General features: G+C 51.2%; 1 protein-coding gene and 1 long non-coding RNA gene across 2 annotated transcripts in view; one reads left to right on the top strand and one right to left on the bottom strand.

Moving 5' to 3' along the window:
• SCARA5 (scavenger receptor class A member 5) overlaps positions 1-21,156 on the top strand; it is an 83,157-nt gene that overhangs the window by 16,545 nt on the left and 45,456 nt on the right. Inside the window, exon 3 of the mRNA XM_045535294.1 lies at positions 2,291-2,419. Coding sequence (XP_045391250.1) covers positions 2,291-2,419 — 129 coding nt within the window. The remainder of the gene's footprint in view (positions 1-2,290; positions 2,420-21,156) is intronic.
• LOC123626374 lies at positions 11,517-14,126 on the bottom strand. The gene is made up of 2 exons (XR_006730835.1): positions 13,789-14,126; positions 11,517-12,571 (listed from the first exon to the last, which is right to left on the bottom strand). It is a non-coding gene; the product is annotated as an uncharacterized LOC123626374 (long non-coding RNA).

Genomic DNA, 21,156 nt, shown 5'->3' with positions numbered 1-21,156 from the left:
TTTCCCTTGCAGTTATATTCTCTGAGCATCTTGCCAGGCCATTCCTGTTCTGCTTGTCTAACCGCTTGTGGAAAATCTCTATTTGAAACCCTTATTATGTTCTATTTAAAATAGATTTGGTTTAATGTGCGAAGTAATCAAGTTTTTCTGAAAGAACTAAGCTCTCAGGGAGGAAGGTCTATGCTGCCTGTGTTGGTTGACTGAGGGACCTGTCACGGCTGGGTGCTCGCTGTTAAATGGCAGCCTTAGTTAGAGGGCAGTGGAACTATTTTAGTGGGGATAAATACAGCAATATTATTGCAACTTGACCCACTCCCACAGCGAGCTAGCAACACACATGCAGACGACTAAGGCACCATTCGGGTTGGCTGTGTTGATAGCTGTGCGATTTTCCTCCTCCTATTCTGCCGTGAGGCTAAAGAGGAAACAGGATTCAAAGCAGAAGAGCTAGAACAACCATCAGAAGCATGAAAACCAATATTTGTATAATATTACACGACGCTATTTCCGCCACTCTGGCTCTTGAGGGACGGATTTTTCTCTGATAAGTTGCAACCCGGCAGCTAGCCCCTCTCACCAGAAAAAAACAGATGAAATGTGACTAGAAACCTACATAGTTAGGATCAAAACCAGTTATAGATCCTACTGTGTGGAAAGGGATAGAAAATCCCAGAAAAGAATATTTAGCGTGAGTTAGAAACATGTGCTCTGGTCAAGTCTTAGTTTGCTTAGGAAGATCAAGTTAACTCTTCAAAATTTGCCAACATTTAAGGGTTAATGAGAATGGTTATTGAATATGTATTTCTTGACAACTTGTTCCACACTGTACTCAATGTTTTATGGAAATATTACGTAGTAGTTCTACTTAGCTGTTTTTACAGCAGTATTTGCAATACAACAGAGTGAATGGGAAAATGTTGCTTATATAACAATACCTCTCAAGGGAGCAGGATTGTTTGGGTGCTAAGGCATCGATAGTCACCACCATTTCCCTTGTGGTTACAAAACCTCCCGAGCCAAGGAGATAGTCATGTTACCTGAGACGTAATAGGTAGCCCTGGAAGTACCTCCTTGCCAATGCAAGCCTTCCAAGGAATTGCAAACTCGACACCATCTTTCAAGACATTTTCTGAATATCAATCATCTCAACCTCTCTTGCCAACCTTTTTCTGCCCCGACACCTTCTTCACACACAACAGGCTTCAGGGAGCAACACTCTCGAAGTGGGCGACAGTCCCTCTGGAGGGGGCTCTCACCTGCAGTGGGTGGGGAATAAGCATTACAGGGACATGCATATTTTGAAAGTATGCAATTCTTAAGTCATCTGCTGGCATCAGGGTGGGAGAGCATCCCTTCCACTTTCAGTCCACAGGGCAGGTGGAGGTTAGTAAGTTTCCTGGCCTCTGCATGGGCTGTCTGAGAAGGCTGCCTTGAAGGACAAATTCAGCTGAAAGATCACTGGGGTCCCGAGGCAGGGTTTGCTGCTAACCGCCATTCAACGTTCTTTGTAAACTGAAGGGGTTGGACTCCGTGGTCCGCAAGGCCGACTACGGTGATGGTGGTTCGCTGTTCCATTTTGGGCAGAAGCTGGGGAGTCTTGTGTCATTTCACAGGATGCAGTTACCATGTTTACCAGTAAATCTAAACCCAAGGTTGCAAGCTGGTGCTCAGAACCGGCTTGCAAATGTGTTTTGTTTACATTCTCCAGTGTGTTTTGTTTTTTGAGTTAGTTGCCAACACTTAAAAATAAAGAGATGTCTTGAAAATTCTGGATCTGGCAGCACCGGGTCTTCACTCCTGCATGGCAGCCTCTCCCAGACTGGGCACGTGCTGTCTGTTCCCCTCTGTCCCACCAGGGCTTCATTGGCTGTTCCCATCCCTTCCTGGCTACTGTAGCAGTTTGAGCTTGCAACTCCTGTTTTAAATTCTCTCCATGTCCCAGAGGTCCCATGGGACAATGATGTTTCTTAAAGGACACATATCCAAGCCTATTTGATGTTCTTTGCTGCCTGAACTGGCTCAAGAGGGTGGTTTGCGTGAGCACATGAGCTGTGGATGTGTCCTCTGGCTCGGTCCTGAGCACAGAGGTGGGAGGAGAGCTGGAGGCTGAACATCTTGTGATGCTTCTGGAAAGCTCCCCACCAAGATGGCCACGTTACAGACGTGCAGAAGGGGCATGAGAGGTTCCACATGAACATGTGTGCATCGGGAAGAGATGGGACCAAAAAAAAATAGCTTATGGAGTTTTCAAGTGTCTTTTTTATTTCCTCCTCTCACCCTTGTTGTCCAGGTCCATGCCACAAACGGCGGGCGGGCGGCTGCTGCACCCAGCTGGGCTCGCTGTCGGCCCTGAAGCATGCTGTCCTGGGGCTCTACCTGCTGGTTTTCCTGATTCTCGTGGGCATCTTTATCTTAGCAGGTAAGAGCTAAACCCTTTTCTGTCCCGGCCTTTTGGGATGAGGAAGGGAGACTTGAAGCCTCTGCTGTTCATTCCCACTGTCATGGGCCTGAACACTGCCCTTGTCACCATGGAAACCACAGAGGAAGAAGCTGGCTGGTCTTCCCGACCAGGCATAGCTCTTCAGCAGCGTTGCCGGTTTTGTGTGGGGATTGCTGGCAGGGGCCATGTGAGCTGGTGAGGTCTCTGAGTCCAGCAGTAGGGACCTAGCTGCTCAGAGTGGCTTCTGACTTTTCCTGCATCTTCATGGTACATTGTGCATTCCACTGGGCCTCCCAGGACCTCTGGGGGATGGCTTGCACAGAGCAGGCTGGGCATTTCTTAGCTCCTTGTCCTGGGGTGACATTAAAACAGTCATGAGGGACTTGGGGTCGTGGTGAACCTGCTGCCCCTTGCATTTACTGTGGGTAGGATGGCTTTGCCCCAGTTCAGCCAGGCTCTGCCTGCAAAACAGGCAGGGGATGGGCTGAGGCTTGGAGCACATTCTCCAGCCAGGGAGAAGGAGAGCACTCGGGCTTCAGAAAGGAGAAAACGGAGAGGCGTCCTGGCCCTAGGCTGTGAGCTCCCACTCACAGGTCCCTGTGAAGTTGGTGATGGTAAAGGAGATGGCTGTGAGGGTCTCCTCCTGCCTCCCACCCGGAGGATGGGCTGCTCAATTCCCATCTTTCCCATAGGTGGGGCTCGACCCAGTAAGGCCAAGGATCTGTTTATTTCAACCAACACATCAGATGTGAGGACCTACCTTGCACCAGGCTCCGCTAGGACTGGGGACACAACTAAATAAGACCTGGGGGCTTCTCTCAAGGAGGCTTCAGCCTAGGGACTGAGACAGGGTCATGCAGATCAAGCCCTGCCTCGAGGTGGAACGTGATGGGCACTGGGGGGGGGGGTGCGGACAGCAGCAGGCACGCACAGGGCCAGTGTGGCTGCTGCGTGGAGCAGGGAGGGGCTGGTGGGAGTGAGGCTGCGGGCCAGGCAGAGCTGACGCAGAGTGCTGAGGGTGGGGTCCTTGAGTGACCCTCAGGGCAGGAATCTGGAGGTTCAGCCCTTACAGATGACCTTTTGCTGGAAATCCTGAGGCAAATGCCCAGGACCTCCCGGGTCTTGACTCGCTTTGCATCAAGCGGAACTAGTCACTTGGGTGTTGTAATGGGACGTTCGATGCTACTAGTGCCTTCAGGTTTCCACGATCAGGGAAGGGCCACATATCCGGGTGGTGTCTGTCCCCCAGCCAGTGACCTAGAGGGGCCGGCCAACAGCAACAGTGAGAGACCCTCACGATGCATCCCAGGGACCAAAGAATAGTGTCCAGCAAGATCTATCATGGGCCAAGCCAGCCGGAGGATGGTTTGAGCATGTTCTTGGGCTGCTAAGGGACAGCCTGGGATCTGGGTTTTGTGGGTTTGGCTGCTGAGACCGTAACAAATTTCTGGAATGTTTGGAAAGCGTTTCAGCCCAGCAGGAAAACCAGAACAAGAACTTTGAGGTGACAGATGCTGAAAAGCTCTGCAGAACAAGAACTTTGAGGTGACAGATGGAGGAGAGGGACCAGGCTGGTGGGGGGCCTGGGGCAGGTCCCCGGAGGCCTGGAGGGCCTGGAAGGGCGTCGACTGCTGGGGAAGAGAAGGCTTGCACAGAGCCACCATTCTCTTCTGGCGTCTGGAGGGCTGCCATGGGGAAAGGGTGGACATGCTCTGTGTGACCGCAGAGGGTAGAACTAGCACGAATGGGTGGATGTTCCCATTCAAAATAGACCAGCATTTTCTCACAAGTCATGCTGTCCAGTGTAATGCAGAAAGGCTCCGCGCCAGCTCGGAGATCAGATGGGGTTTATGATGACATCCTGGAAGCTTCAGAAAGGAGGGTGGGACCTGGTTTCCCAATTTAATAAAAATATTGCCACGTTTCCTTTGTCATTCCAGGTGGAAATGTAGGGAGGTTTTTGATCATTATAATCACCTTTGATCCTGAGGTTTCTGGGTACCATGTTGCCTGTGTGAAACAAAAAGTTTGAGTGGGTTGAACTTTATCTCTTGGCTCTGGGCATGTGGCCTCTGTCACCTCCTCAGGTTCTTGTCTGGATGATCCTGTTGGCCTCCGGGACAGGTGTGACAAGGGTAGCCAATGAGAGAGTGTAGTCACCAGCTGCCTCTCCCACAGGGAGGGGACTTGGCAGTGGGGCAGATGAGTCTGGGGTTCTTTAAAGAGGCTCTGTCTGATCTAAGAGAGGAGGTTTCTTCAGGTGACCTGGTGGAAGTCCTCCAGCCATGCTCCCTTTCAGCAAATACCAAGACGATGGGGAGAGCCATGGTTCAGTGTGAACCAGAGCTGGCCTGGCCTTCTGTTGGTCTTGGGACACCCCTGTCGGGTGGCATCCACTGCCCATGCTCTGGAGAGGTCGCCATGTACAGGAGATCTGTTTAAACCACTCTTCAACTTTAGAACCTCCTTATCAACACAGATCTCATGCATCCTGCAACTGGATGGCAGAGTTATCCACTGCAACCAAGTGCCATGTCTGAATACCCGATTAGCAACATCTCATTGGAGTAGAAATGCTTACTTTTACTGTTTTCCAATATTATAAAATTCCAATCTAATTACTTCACAATATTACTCTTAGGAGCCCCACATGGGACTTCTCTCAATTCATCTCCTTGCGCAAATATTAAGTAAAAGGCAAATACCATACTGTGTGTTTATGCATCACCCAGCTTCCCCTGTCAGAAGGTTAATCCAGGCACTGCACAGATTTTTCCCTCAGCTGGGCTTTCCACCCCCTGTCTAGCCCTCCACTCCGGCGTCCCCCCAGGAACTTTCCTCCGATGTTCTCACCCCACCCCTGGGTTCCAGCCCTTCAGCTCACAGCCTTCCATCAGCCCCCTGGGGGCTAAACAGTCGAGTCCTTACACTCCCAAATTCCTCCAAGCTTTTCTATCTCTTCACATTTTGTTTGTTACCTGGCCCAATTCCTGTGGGCTGGCCTGGTTGGGGAAGACCCCAGCCTTGGGGAGAATCGTCAAAATGTGTTTGAACTGAGCACCCCTCTTTCTGCACTCTGTGTTTTAAGCTGGTCTGGCCCTGGGCTCTGCAGTCAGAGAGCAGAGAGCTCAGAGCCCACATCCATCCCAGCCGTAGCTGCGGGATCCCACCATGCATCTGGGAAACAGGAGCATGATGCCATCAGCCATTTTTAGGACACTGTCAGAAACAACACCGTGACATTTCATCCTCGTGCTTACTGTAAGGACGCAGTTACATCACACAATGTGTCACACAGCACCCATGCCAAAATTATTTTGTCTCCGTTGCGAAGGAGGCACGCTTTCCTTGAGGAATTAGTTGTTTTCACCTTACAGAGACTGTGAGTCTGAACGTCATCAAAATCACTTTCAAGGAGGTAATTAACACAAACCGAAAGTCAGCTGTCATCCTGTTGTAGATCGTGTGAATTTAACAGGTAATTAAAATGAAAACCTGCAGGCAGATCTGTGGTCCCCCCATAGCAAGTGTGTAGACTGTACGCAAAGCTTTTCCCGAGAACTGCGTTCCTGGTCCCATCCAGTGTCTCTGCGCTTGTTCTTGCTGATCTTGTTCTTGCCTTTTATCTTGGTGTATTTTATGTATCCTTGTAAACTGCCTTAATCCTTTTTGGAACAAAGAAGAGTATTATGCACACTTTTGTCTTTTAGAAAAAGTTCTCTGGCCGGGGGATGGCTCACATCTGTAATCCTAGCACTCTGGGAGGCCGAGGCAGGAGGATCACTCAAGCTTGGGAGTTCGAGACCAGCCTGAGCAAGAGCGAGACCCCGTCTCTACTCAAAATAGAAAAATTAGCTGGGCATCGTGGTATGCACCTGTAGTCCTAGCTAGTCAGGAGGCTGAGGCAGGAGGATTGCTTGAGTCCAAGAGTTTGAGGTTGCTGTGAGCTAAGCTGATGCCACTGCATTCTACCTAGGGCAACAGAGTGAGACACTGTCTCAAAAAAAAAAAAGAAAGAAAGAAAGAAAGAAAGTAGAAGCTCTGGGGAGGTGAGAGGCTGAGACAGGAGGATCCCTTGAGCCCAGCAGTTTGAGGCTGCAGTGAGCTATGACTGCACCACTATACTTCAGCCTGGGCAACAGAGCAAGACCCTGTCTTTAAAAATAAAACAAAAAATTGCCTATTTTATTGGAGTCTTCAAGTGCATGATGTTTTTAATACATGACTGAGTGAATGAATGAATGAGAGACAAGGAAGCCTGGAAAATATTTGTGGAAAAGAGATGATTATTTCAGTTTCAACCAAGTATCTAAATGACATGAACATGGAATCGCCACCCAGGGACATTGGGCCAGTAGAAGCAGCAGGTGTGTAATTGATTATGTTCATGCACACGCATCGTGCTATACACTGTATTAACATCATGGCATTTAGAAAGACTACTAAGACAGGGAGGATCACGCAATACTTCACACTGGTGACCAGTAAGGATTTGGAGCCAACCTGTCTGGGCTTGAAGCCCGGCTTCCCCGTCTCCAGCTATGAGACACTGGCCAAGTTACTCGACCTTTCTGTACCTGAGTTTCCTCATCTGAAAATGTGGGAAGTCAGTGTACGTACCTGCCTGGTTGGGTCGTTCTGAAGGTTAAGTAAGGTAATATAGCTAAGTGGCTGGCATGCCGCTTTAGAGCAGGGTGGAAACAGCTGTTAGTAGTAGCATTATCACTACTATTCGTATCATTCCTTTTGCTTTTTCTTGGTTTTCTTTGCAGTCAATTAACCTTGATAATGTAGATCGGGACTTAGTCCCAGTCATCTGTTGACGCTCTGTAATCCTGGGAACGTTGCTTTGCCATCTGAACGTTAGTGCCCTCAGCTGCAAAATGAGCAGCTTAGACGAGGTTGGTGGACTCAAACTTCTTTGCCCGTGGCCTACACACACTTTACATCACAACCAATGCACACATGGAAACGTAACTGTGATCACCCTTAACTTTGTGGTGAATGCTGATGGCTTCCTATTTTTTAAAAGATCACAACCCCTCCATTTATTTCATAATCCATGGATGGAATATAAGCTGTAGTCTGAAAAACAATGGGCTGAAGGATAGTTCTGTGGTTCTCTGTGTCTTTCAGGCATTCCAAGAGAACAGCTATGTTCCCTTTAGGACATGGGCTTTGAAGTCAAACTTCTGGGTTCAGGGCTGTGCCACTGAATGGCTCTATCGTCTTGAGGCAAATAATTTAACCTCTAAGAGCCTTGGTTTCCTCATCTGTAAAATGGGATGATAATGGCACCTACCCCATAGTATTGTTGTAAGGATTAAATTAAATAGTACATGAAAACTCTTGGTGCGGGGCACATGAAAAGTATTCAATAAATACTAAATATTATCATTCACACAATCAGAGAGTTTGCTTTCAGAATAGCAAAGGCTTAGAGACCTACTTGTTTAGCCCGAGCACTTAGTGACTTTGTAAACAGAGAGAACCATGCTCAGCGCGGGCCAGCACCCCACGTGTTTCCAATAAACACACCGGGGAAGCCTAGAGACACTGTCTAAGGATCCCGGCTGTACCGGACAGCGCAGGGCTCAGTGAGCCCAGGAGCAGGACATTGTCCCCAGCACCACAGCCCTGCAGTGCAGAGAGCGAAGGAGGCAGCCCCACGGGCCGGCCCCACCCGTCGCACCCAGGGGCTGAGCCCCGGCAGGGACCGCAGAGGGCGGCTTGCACAACCTCCCTCACTGCTTCCCGGACAGACGCCGTGTGGTGCTTTCCCTGAAGGACACCCGCAAGCGACAGAAATATCTTCCTTCTCCTCCTCGACCATCCCGTGAACTGTTTCTAGTTCCCCTGGCAAGAGCCACTCCCAACAAGGCTTTCTCCTCCTCCTCACGACTGCTCGACAGCAAGCCCGGTTCTGCCAGCAGCGGCAGCTCGGCAGACTTGGTGGGGACACCTCTGTGAATGCCACCCCCCTCTTGTCACTTGCCACGTTGCACTGAAATGATCAGCTCACGTGCCAGCCCCCTTTCTAGTCCAAGAAAGCTCTCGTGACAAGGCACCACCTCTTGTTCCCCTTGTACCTCCATGATGCCTGCGTGTAGCAGGTGCTCAGTTAATGGGTGAACTAAACCGAACGCCTCAATCCAGTGGCCATCCTCCCAACAGGCTGCAGGCGTGAGGGGTAAACAGAATCAGACACTACTCCTGGCGTGGCCTGGCCAGGGCTGGGTGTGTGGCTGTGACCACGTTTGATGTGGCCCGTGGTTGTTGATGTAGCCTAGATTTGCATGAGCCTTTGTAGCGATGACTCAGAAATACGCGACCTTATATCCAAACAGAAGAATACTATGCAGGGGAATGATCAGGTCAATTCCCCTCCCTGCCCACCCCCAGATCTCTTTCAAAGGAGACACTGCCTTGTGTGGCTCCCCCATTCGATGTCGGTACAACTGACTTTGTTGGTTTTGTTGTTGCTTCAACTTCAATGCAGACCTTGTCGGTAATCCCAGTTCCGTGTCATCACCCTGGTTTCTGCCAAGTGTTGCAGCCTGTTGGATCCATTTGACTCTGGATTCGGACACATGTCATTTATCTTTCCCTTTCAGCTTTGTGCCGTCAGTCACATCTGAGCCAGTGTCCCAACCCAATCCTCGTTCCATAGCCTGCTGCCACGAGTGCAGCTCCCCAGAGGAAGTGACCGAAGGCTCACCAGCCCAGGCATGCAATTTGCTGCTTGCATCCCGGGACAGCAGATTAAGTCACCTTGAAGTCCCCCCGCCCCAGCCTCTTCCTTAGACTCAGACCACTCTCACCCGGAATGCTCACACTCTTCCCCAGCACCTGCCATGGCTCTGTCGGCTTCCCCGGCTGTCAGCTGCCCCAGCAGAAGGTACCCCCATCTCACCTCAGGCCCGGGGGAGGGGAAGAAGAAAGGGCCAAGACAGCTCTGACCCTACGTCCCCAGGAGAGAGCCCACTGCCCAGGGTGCATGCGTTGTTTATAGCGGCTTTGGCACCTCAGTGGCAGAGCTGAGTGGCTACATGGCAACCGCGTGGCCCGCAGAGCCTGAGATATTTGTTAACACTACCTGGCCCTTCACGGAAAACGTTTGCCAACCCTGCTCTAGGCTTCACTGCTCACTAAGTAGCCCTTTCATCCTTCACCTCTGGATCGTGTGTTATAGTTTTCAAAGATTTTCACGTACGTTCGGTCATCTAATCCTTACGACAATCTAAGGAATCCAGAAAGTGTTCAATTTATGGGTGAGGAGCCTGAGCTCAGCGGGGTCGCCTGTCCCTGCCTGCGGCCCACAGTCTGCGTCTGGGCTACTGCTGCTATTCTGGGCCTTCCCTTTTCCCAGCCTCCTGGTCTGAGGCGGAATGTAGCGCCTGGTGGTGAAGTGCAGGGCGCCAGGGTACAAATAGCGGCTTTGCCGCTTCCTGTGTGGCCCGGGGCAAGTTATTCAACCTACCTGATCCGTAGTGCCCTCCTCTGTGCGGCGGAGGAGATTGCACTGCCCACCTGGAAGTGTCGTGGTGAGGATGAAATGGATTCACTTCTAGTGTAAACTGCCTAAAACGGTGCTCGACACGGGAAGCGTCATCGGCGTCTGTTAAGTGGTTATAACCGGTGTAACTGCCGCCGACCGGTGCTGACCCAGCCCTCGAGCCACCAGCTCCACGGGAATATCGGGAGGGAGACTTGTCGGGTGCTTTGACTTCTATTCCCAGAGCCAGGATTGGCGGGAACTTGAGAGGGGTTGTGGAGCAGTCAGACCTTGCCAAGGAAAGGAGCTTCCTACTTACGCAAAAAGAACCTGGGAACGGGCTAGAGTTAGCCCTCGCCTCCTTCCGCAGCTCTGCACCTTCCCCTCCGTGGCTCCGCCTTTGTTCCTTCCAAACCCACCTTTCCCGCTGCTTTCTGGTACTGCCTTCTGCTGCGTGTGCCCAGGGCTATCCAGTAGATGTTGCCATTCAGTGGTGCCTTTGAGTTTGGGTTGGGACTGAAGCTGAGCAACCAACAAGTTCTGGTCCTCTGCCTTTTGCAGAGACGGAGGTATGAGCTCTTGCAATTTCTATGGCAATCCTGTAGGCATCGTGCCTTGGCTAACCTGGCCCAAGGGCGTGGAGCTCTCTCCCGTCAAATCCAAAGCAACTAACACTCATTGAGCGCCAATGGTGTGCCTGGCACTGTGTGAGCCACAGGGAGACATGGAGAGGCCCCTGCCTCGCAGATCACACTGACTGGTAGAGCAGATGTGCATAAAACATGCCACAAACCACAGCGTAGAATGACATTTGGGAACCGGACAGACCTGAGTTCAGATACCAGCTTGACCATTTACGAGCTGTGATCTAGGGAAACTATTAAAGCTTCTCTGAGCCTCATCTTTAACAATCATTAAAATTAACCATTAATTGAATAATGATCAATTGTCAGTATTATAAAGATTCAGTGAGACAACAGGTCAAGTGTCTTTGCACAATGCCTGGTGCTCTAAATGTTTCCTTGTAAATCTCAGAATCCCGGTACTAGAATGTTCTGGGAGGTCCCAGTTCAGCTCAGTGAAGCGATCATTGGTGTCCGTTGCTGCCTGCCCACACCTTCCTCACCTGTAAATCTTGGCACAGGCAGGAGCTCAGGCCTGGGCTGAACTGAGTTCCTCCCTTCCTGAACTGAGTTCTCTTCCTAGCGACCTTCATCAAGTTCCACTGATTCCATCTTGGCGTTCACCTTTGCCCTTTGCCCTGATTTCAGACTAATATGTTGACTACCTCCTGTGCCATCCCCCCCTGGGTTATTTAATAATCATCTCAAATGCAGCATGTAAACAGAACTCTTGATTTCCCTCCCAAACCTGTTTCTCCTCCATCCTCGTCAACTCTGTAAATGGCACCGTGATCTGTCTGGTTGTAGGAACCAAAGACCACGGGATGCCCCGGGGTCTGTCTCACCCGCCTGCCACGCTCATGCCATAGGAAGCCCTGGGGGGCCCCCAGCATCTCTCCCCGGACCCCTCCAGTCATTTCCAGTGGCCAGCATTAGCAAATAAAAACATAGCAGCCAGTTAAATTTGAATCTCAGATAAACAATGAATAATTTTCTAGTATGAGTTGGTACCAGATATTTGGGAGGGGGCAGGAGGAAGGACAGGAAGGCAGAGGGTTTCTCAGGTTACCAGCCAGTCTCATGTCTGCAGAGTGATGGTTTTGGCATTGGTGGGCGGTGGCTCTCTCTGGTCTCTGGTTCCAGCAGACCCTGGTGGCCCATAACTGTGACAGATGTCGTGTTGGTTTTGTTCGGATAATATCCAGCTTCTCAGAGACGGAGAATCCAAGTCTTCCTTTGCCCAACTGCCCTCCCAGCGGGGCAGCCAATGTGACCCGGCAGCTGGCAGCATCCCTGGGCCTCTGCCCCTCTCTGCACTCCTTCCTGAGAGCCCCACGTTCCCTGAGGTCCTTTCTGGAGTGACCCAGGGGACACAGAACTGGGGTAGGGGGCCCCTTCCGTGTTCCCACCTCCCCCTGCTGTGTGGCGGCTTCCGCAGGCTCCCCTTGTCAGGAACCCCGGAAGAGGAGCAGGCCTGGCCCCACTCCAGCTCAGGGGACCTTTCCCCGGGGTTCCTGCCCTGTTTCTCCTGCCGAGAGCCCCGGTGCGAGCTTAGCAGTCACCCAGTGGGGGTGCCAGAGCCAGCGCCCCTTGTCTTGGGCATCCTCGTCCCTAGAGGGGTCTTTGGAGCCCCCTCCCCAGCGTAGCCCCTGGATGAACACGGGGTGGGCAGTGAAGACAGTGTCTGAAGTGACTTCTGGGAGATGAAAGTGCCGCCTGTGAGGGTGGGAAGAGCCCCTGCCACGCTGAGTCACGCGGGAGGGAGCCGTCTGCAAGCGCTTTGTTTCTCCTCGTCACTGTTGTCAAAAACAACAGGGTCTGGCGGCGTCTCTGTGAAACATTTGCAGTATGTGATCTGCCAGGGCTTTGGAAAACCGTCTCTTTCCGGGAGGAGCCGAGGAAAGGCGTCTCTTATTTACCCATTAACACTTGTCCCCTGACCGTTGGCTGCGGCCATTTCGCGTGTCCAAACAAGCAGGGTTCCTTGAGGAAGTCGATGTCCTTTATAAAATTCTATAAAAGAATTTTATACCCTTTGGCTCAGAAATCCTATTCCATTTGTCTCCGGGAAATGATTACAAAGAAGGAAAATGGCCCGTGTATAAAACCCTTTGCAACGTTATTCCTAATCACTCAAAACTGGAAAGAACCTAAACGCGCCGCCTTTAGCTGATTTGTTTGGCTAAATCATGGTAACTCAGCACAGGAATATTACGCAGCCATTTCAAATGATGGCTGTGGAGCAACGTGGGAGAGTGTTTGTGAAATCATGTTAGGAGGAAAGAGCACAGCGTGTGTCTGCGGTCTGAGCGCCGTCGTGCAAACACGCGTGTGCACGCTAGGGCCGAGGGCGGAGGGGACTCGGGGAAACGAGAGCTGCGGCAGAGCCAGCAGAAGGCTTGCGGGTACACATGTCTCTCCTTTGATTTCCTCAAGTGTTGTTGGGTTGTTAATAGGATTGTCCTTTTAAAAAGCCACAGGAATCTTGTCTAACCCCGAGAACGCAGCCTCCGGCATCGTGCTGACTGTCCAGGTGGAGGGGTCCCCAGCGTTCCCCCAGGTGTGCCGGGCTGGAATCTTCTAGTCCCTCCCCAGGTGTGAGATCCCTGCCAGGGGAGGCTCCCCAGGTCCCTGAAGAGCCACAGACAGAAGCCGGGCCGGTGCCCGGAGGACCAAAGCAAGGGAGAGGCAGAATTACAATTGAAATGGAGCTGGGAGGATGAGTCCTGCCCTTAGCTTTGGAAATGGAGCAGAGTCCAGGGAGCGGACGGAGTGGGACTTGCACCCCAGGCTCCGATGTCCCGGAAAGCCCTGCCTCCCTCCAGAGGGGTCCCAGCCGGCCCTCTACTCTGACTCTGACCCAGGCTTTCTGACACCTGTCTTGGTTCTGAAGCTGTGGCATTGCTAATTACAACCAAACATTTCCGCCTTCCGTGGGAGTGAAATCGTTACTTGAATGCTCGAGTTTCCCCTTACAGGGTTGTTGGATGGGGACTCCCTGCACAGGCCCCCACGCCCCTCTTCCACGTCAAGGACACACCTCAGTGGTTTGACCCGAGCGTCCCGACGTGCACCTGCTTGCAGCTTCGGCCGCCTCGTGCGTGTCCTGACTTCTGTCTACGCAGGCGGCTGCCCCCTACGGAGCTCCACGCACAGGGCCCTGGGGACGTCCCACTCAGCGGGCCCAGACCCAACTCCTGTCCCCTCATCCCAGCCTCCTTATTCCTCACCTGGGTGAATAACACGCACTTGCCGTCGTTTTCTAAACGAAGTTGCTCTTGCTGGACACTCCCGCCCAGCTGTGCCCCTGAGGGACAGGGTGGAACAGTGGAGTAACGGGCATCTGCAGCTGGCCAGGCCCCCGAGGGAGTGTCCCGCGGCCACCGAGTGCTCTGTGGGTGGGAAGGGGAGAGGGCCCCTGCAGCACGTCCCCCTGGGCCCTTGAGAGGCCGCCCTGCCCTGGGCCTCCGTGTGGCTTCAACCACCTGGCCCCACGAGTCCCCTCCCCTCCTGTCCTGCCACTTCCTCTTAGGCTTTGGCCCCTGTTGTCAGCCTCCAGGCCAGCTGGTCTCCCTCTGGGTGAGGCTGCAGAAAGAGAAAGGGGCAGAGGAAGTCACCCCTCCCTGCTCTGCTCTGGGTCACACGTCTTTGCATGTCAGACATTTAACCTGCAAACGAGACCTGCTGCCAGCTCCTGCCTTCCTTTCTCCCTGTGGCTTGATACGAAAGGCCCCTTCGGTTACCCCAGCTTGGCCTGAGCCTGGTCCCAAAAGGAACTGGGTGTGTCACGACCAGGAAGGGGTGACAGGAGAGGGAACAAAAATCCAATTTGTCCCACAGTGTTTCGCTGCCATGAATAATGCCTGGACACAGACCGTTGTCCTCAGGGGCAGGCATTTCCTTAGGATCGGTTCTTACTGGCAGAGGGTGGCAACGGGGAGCTGCTCGCGGGTGTCAGGTGGGGGCTGGAACTCGGTGTGCAGGCTGGGGTGTCCCCAGGCCTGGGCGTAGGGCCCATAATGGTGCAGGAAGGGGGTGGGTGAAGGCGAGGTTCTCCTCGCACAGCAGGGGCCTGGGCCAGGTTCCAGGTAGACGTCCATGTTCCTGGCACCTTCACGGTCTGGCTCTTGTAAAAGCCAGACACGAGTGACTTAATGGCAATGAGTGTGTTGGTGTCACTGCCGCAGACCCTGGGGCTGGCCTCTAGCTGGCAGTGGGAATGTGCTAAGCCCTTTCCCCTCCTCGGTGACTCTGTTCCTCCCCTGGCTGCAAGGACTCACTCCCAGGTGGCCAGTGGGTGGCACTGGGCTGCTTCAGGGCTCCCAGCCCCATTCTCCCTGCAAGGAGCCAGGGGAGATGGCCCGGACCTGAAGCCCTGGCAGGCAGGGGCTTCCCCACCTGGCTCCGGTCACCGTGGGCATGACAGCTTCCCTGGGGCAAAGCCCTCCTACCAGGCTGGGGTCATTCTATGCCACTGCCTGTCCCCACACCCTGACTTACCGTGCGGCCACAACAGCCTGATTCCCAAGCTGTCCGATTTGCAGTGTCCCAAAGGCCCCCACCTCCCCACGTGGCAGCTGCCAGCCTCACCCAGTGCCACTGTCACGTTCCAGTAACCTTTATATTTCACATCTGATGGGTCACTTGATCTTCACTCAGTGCTGTTTGGGAGATGTCATTATCCCCATTTACAGATGACAAGACTGAGGCCCAGTGACATTGATCATTGCCATAGGAGACAATATGATAAACAGGTGCTGGTTGAATTTAAATGGCGCTGGTGGTTGAGGTTGGACTCCGGTTTCCTAGTCGAGAGCTCATCCCGCTAACCCCCAATGTCCCCACATGATTGGCTCCCACTGAGTGAGTGACGGCAGATCTGCTTAAAACCTGAATTCTGGGCAGGCAGGGCTCTACCCACAGGTGACCAGAACAGGCCTGGGCCGCAGGTCTCCAAAGCTCGCCGTTCCATCCACCGTACCACCGGCCTCTTGGCAAGAAGTCAACAGGGAAACTGAGGCACCCAGTAGTGGGGGACAAGGAGGGCGAGTTCCCGCAAGGAAGGCTGGTGCCAAGCCGGCGCTCTGTTCCACCCGCCGGGGTCGGTTCCCACAGCCCGGCCGTGTGGATTGTCACAACGTCTGCTTTTACAGTCTAAACTATACACACAGATGTGCAAAAAGGGCTGAACTATCACGTTGCAAATTACACAGCAAAACGCATGAATTCTCAAGGACGGATTTTTAAATTTCCTTGATAAAACCGGGGCTCATGGAAAAGTGCCCATTCTAGAACGTAGCCCGTGGCCTTCCATTTAACTAGGCGTTTGGGGCTGGAAGACTTTCTTTCCCCTCTCAGTCTTGGAACGCGGCCCGGCCGGAGCCGCCTGCTCTCAGCTGTTTGTTTTTCTTCCTTGGAGAGGGACTTGGGAACGTTACCCACCAAGCCCCGTGGGACCGGCCAGCTTGAGGAGCTCTCCGGTCCCCAGACACACAAACCCTGACACGCGGACCGGGCTGTGCCCTTCCTGCCTGGCGTCCCGACCTGCCCACGGAACGGTCCCACCCCAGGCCCCGCCGTGTCTTTATCTGATGGAAGAGAAGATGGGGGAGGGGAGAGAAGGCTCCGGCTCTCCGGCCCCAGGCCAGGCCCCGGTTGTGAAAGCCGAGCCTGGGCTTCGCTGTGTCCATCCCAGCGGGCCCATCTGTCAGGCGGCCTTGGGTGGGACTGGCTGAGGCTGAGTAATCACGCCCGAGCGCCCTTGCATCCAGCCAGACCCTCCCCTGCCGCCACCCTCACCCTGGGGAGGAGTCCTGTGGCCCAGCCCGAGGCTTAGTCTGTCTTCCCGCCCCCACCCACCCAGCTCCCCTCTTTAGTTACCCTTTGGAATTCTTTTATTGCAGTAAAACACACAGACCCTAAAATTTACCATTTTAACCATTTTTAAGTGTAAGTTTCAGTGACGTTAAACACAGTCACGTCATTATGCAGCCATCACTGTCGTCCCCCTCCAGAGCTCTTTGCGTCTCTGCACCCTTTACACGCTGACGCCCCAGCCCTCCCCTCCCCCAACCCTGGCACCCCTGTTCTACTTTCTGTCCCTGTGGATTTGACTCCTTCAGGGACCTCATATCAGTGGGTCATGCAGTATTTATCTTCATGTGACTGGCTTAGTGCACGTAGCATAATGTCTTTGAGGTTCATCTGTGTTGAAGCCTATGTCACAATTTCCTTCCTCTTTAAGGCTGAGTAATATTCCGTGTGCGTAGGGGCCACACCCTGTTATCCACTCGTTAGTGGGAGGGCACTTAGGTTGCTTCCGCCTTTCGGCTATTGAGCATGATGCTGCTGGGAACACGGTGTGCAAATACCTGTCCGAGGCCCGCCTTCAGCTCTTTCGGGAACCCCCCCAGCAGCAGAATTGCTTGCCCTTGGGATATTTAAACCAGCTCTCACTTCAAAGTCCAACAGGACATTCTGACCACCTGGGACCTCATTTGCTGGGAGGGACAGAAGAGGCTGGAGAATAGAAAAAAAAAAAAAAGAAAAGAAAAGAAAAAAAGCTAGAGGGACAATGGATTTAATCATCCTACAGGATCTCAGCTCCACTATGTTGCTAAAACAGAAATGGGGCTGGAAGGGGTTGTTCTTAGAAATGCAGATTCCCAGGGCCCCCCACCCCTGAATCAGAAAGGTGAACATTCCACTCACGGGGCTGAAAGTGGCCAAAAAAAGCCTTGTCAGATTCTCTCTGCCCCTGGGCACGCTTGGTGGTGTCCGTAATGACCAAGCCACTGTGCCTAGGGCTCTGGTCAGAGTCTTAGATAGAGCCAAGTCAGCCCTGCCCGGCTGGGGTGTCTGTCATGGTCTGTATTAGCTTGCTCGTGCTGCTGTAACAAGATACTGCAGACTGGGCGGCTTAAATGAAAGACATTTATTTTCTCACACTTCTAGAGGCTGGAAGTCCAAGTCAAGGTGTTGGCAGGGTTGGTTTCCTTCGAGGCCTCTTTCTAACTATAGTTGGTTAAATCCATGTGGGCAGATCTGGCATGTACAGGAGGGCCAGCTAAGGGACTTGGGCAGAGGGGATTTTGGTATCCATGGAGGGTCCTGGTACCGATCCCTGTTGATATGGGGGACTGTACTCATGATTCCACTCCTTTCAAGTCAGCTGTTGTCAACGATCTCAGTTTTCTTTTAATCCTTATGTTTGTGTGTGTGTGTATTTGCTTACTATTATAGCATATGCATTTCCTGCATTTTTACGTAACAGACCTCACAGTTGTCTTTTTAGGGCTTCATCAAAGTCCATCTAGTTGATGGACCATAATTTAATTATTCTTAATTGCTCATTTACGACTTCTCCAGGTTTTCACTGCTACAAATAAGAGAGCAATACATTTCTTTGTGCTATAGCATTTCCCTTCCTTTGGATTAGTCCTTAGGGTAAATTCCCAGGAGCGAGATTATTTTACAAAGGATGTGAACATTTTTATGGCTCTTAATACATTTTGCCAGATTGCTTTCCAAAAGTATTCTGCACGGTCATCAGCAACGTACAAACACACTGATGTTCACCATCGTCTTGCCAGCATGATGTAGCACTGTCCCTTTAGTTTTAGAGAGTTTCTTTTTTAAAAAAACATCTCGGATTTCTTTGATAGCTAATGATCTCATAAAGCTTTCCATACGTTTGATTATTAATTGTATCATAAGGTCAAATCATGTGTTTACTAAGCACCTAATATGTGCTCACTGCCGTGGGGTGGTATAGGGTGACCCAAGAAGTATAAGGCCTGATTTTTATCTTCCACAAGGCTACAATTAACAATCACATTGCACTGGGTATGGTGGCTCACGCCTGTAATCCTAGCACTCTGGGAAGCTGAGGCGGGAGGATCGCTTGAGGTCAGGAGTTGGAGACCAGCCTGAGCAAGATTGAGACCCCATCTCTACTGAAAAATAGAAAAAAAAAATTAGCCAGGCAACTGAAAATAGAAAAAATTAGCTGGGTGTGATGGCACGCACCTGTAGTCCCAGCTACTCGAGAGGCTGAGAAATCGCTTGAGCTCAGGAGTTTGAGGTTGCTGTGAGTTAGGCTGACATCACGGCACTCTAGCCAGACAACAGAGTGAGACTCTGTCTCAAAAAAACAAAAACCAAAAAAGCCACATTTATTATTGTCAATGTCTTTTACCCACCCCACTGCTTTGTACATTGTGTATGCTCAATAAATTTTTCTTATATGTAGTTCAATCCCAGATGGCATGTTTATGTCTTTTGTGGTTCACAGAGGTCTGCATTGGATTCAAAGGCATGCAGACTCAGAACCCGAGAGGAGCCTGAAACCCAGACAGATGGCTCAGGCCTGATAAGTAAGTGTGGAGAAACATGCAGGAGTGCACTGCAGAATGAGGAAGATGTGGCTTGACAACGATTTTTAAAGCAAAGCTGAGGGTTTGAGTTGGCAGGATGCTCCAGATGAGTAAACGTGTGATACAGCCGCCCACCACAAGCTATTGAGATCAAAGTCACATTAATAGAGACGTAGGATATGGAATAAGGGAGGTTGCAGTCCTGTTTGGCTCTATGTGGTAACCCACACACAGGCTGCTATCTAACAACTCCGTAGTGTTTGCCCTTTTTTTCTTTTCAATTTTTTGTTTTGGAAAAAATTTAAACCTACAGAGAAGTTGGAAGCTATAATGAGCACCTATGTACTCTTCATTTTGGTCCATCAATTGTTAACATTTCACTATATTTTCTCTCTCTCTCCCTTTCTCCCAATTGTTATTACCATTTTAATTTCTGTGGAACCATTTGACAGTATGTTGCACACTTCACCCCAAAATAAATACTTTAGAATGTATTCACAAGAACAAGGACATTGTTATATCACCACTATACAATTATTGAATTCAGGAGATCTAATGTTGATATAATATTATTATATATACAGTATAAAAGGCATATTTAGCTTTCTTCAGATGCTCTGATAATGTCCTTTGTAGCAATTTTTAAAACCCTGATGCAGGATCCAATCCAGAATCACACATGTGGTTGTCATGTCTCTGGAGTCTTCCTTTGTCTAGAATCGCTCCTTGTCTTTTACTGTATTTCATGACATTGACATTTTTGAAAGACACAAGCCAGTCACTTGGTATACAATCCCTTAACTTGGGTTTATTTAATTGTTTCCTCGTGGTTGATATAGGTTAAACATTCTTGGCAGTGACACTTTATAAAGCCTGCTCAGGAGGCAGATTGTGTCAATTTGTTCCTTTACTGGCAACAGTAAGTTTGGTTAAGGTGACACCCACCAGAATTACCTCCTGTAAAGGTATCTTTTGTTCCCTCTAATGAAGAAGTAATCTGCGGGGAGTTGCTTTGATACTGTGTCAGTCTACTGCTTCCCAACAATCCTTCAGCGATTTTAGCATCCACTGATAATTCTTGACCGAATCAGTTATTACAGAAGTGTCCATAAAATGGTGGTTTTTCGAACCCTCCTCAGTGTCATTTTCCTCTCCGGGCACTGCAGTGCACGGTGGACGCAGACAGTGGTGTGCTGAAATTGGCTCCGACGCGTACCTTTTCCTAGCTCTATGTTCAGTGATGTCACGTTGGTAGCTCGAAATCGACCATAGTGGGAGAATTTACACCTCAGAAATCGGCAAGCGCTACAAAGTGGGCTCGCTCTTTTCCCCCTTGGAGAACTTGTTGTTACACGTTTACCAGCATGCCCTTGGATGCATTCAAACTGAAACACATTCAAGGAAGAATGATTTTGGTAATAAAGGAACTGAAACCTTAAAGAAAGGGGATCTGTCTTCAATATTTAAAGGGCTATGTAGTTAGGGGGTGACCCCAACCCTTCCTCCCACTTGGTGCCCCTGTCACACATGAGTCCTTAAAGGAATCCCAGAGCTGCACCTCTCCCACTACTGCCTGCATACGGAGGACAGGTCAGGTCACCTTGAGCAGGGAGAGGGATGCTTCTCGCCCTGATCCTAGAGGAGACCGTGCAGGTGCAGAGGAGATGGAGTTCATGCGGAACGGCTCTCGTATTCCTGGTGAAGTGGGTACAGAGTTGCTTCTAAGAGTGAGGGAGGCAAAGCAAGCTCGGGTGTTACGTAGCATGAAGGAGCTTTGAGATGGCAGCTAAGGGGATGTTTTTCTAGCCCACCAAGCCACGCAAGGCAGCCCAGCCCCAGGGATGTTCAAGCGGCAGAAGAAAGGATCGAGTCAGCACCATGTTTCTGCAGTGCCGTGGGGACCAGGAGTTAAAACAGGGAAGGGGGCAGATGCGGGTGCCCAGGGCTCATCACTGGTGGGCATAGAAGTAGATAAACCACCCCAGGGGCCTGGGGCACTGGACAGCAGCTCTAAATCCAGGCACGACAGTGATCCAGGTAGAGCCAGAGAGGAGCTAATGGAGAAGGTCGAGGTGCCGGAATGCCTCTGCCCATCATCTTCATGGTGGTGGCAGAAAAGAGGGAAGACAGTGCCCTGGATCTCTTTGGAAAGTACCGAGCAACTACCACATCCTAGAGGGAGCAGTACTGGGGTCCCCCAGTGATGGGACATTATGACTATTA

This window comes from Lemur catta, chromosome 22 (assembly GCF_020740605.2).
Source record: "Lemur catta isolate mLemCat1 chromosome 22, mLemCat1.pri, whole genome shotgun sequence".
NCBI classification, from domain to species: domain Eukaryota; kingdom Metazoa; phylum Chordata; class Mammalia; order Primates; family Lemuridae; genus Lemur; species Lemur catta.
The sequence above is the reverse complement of the archived record's forward strand: the minus strand, read 5'-3'. Positions and strand labels throughout refer to the sequence as shown.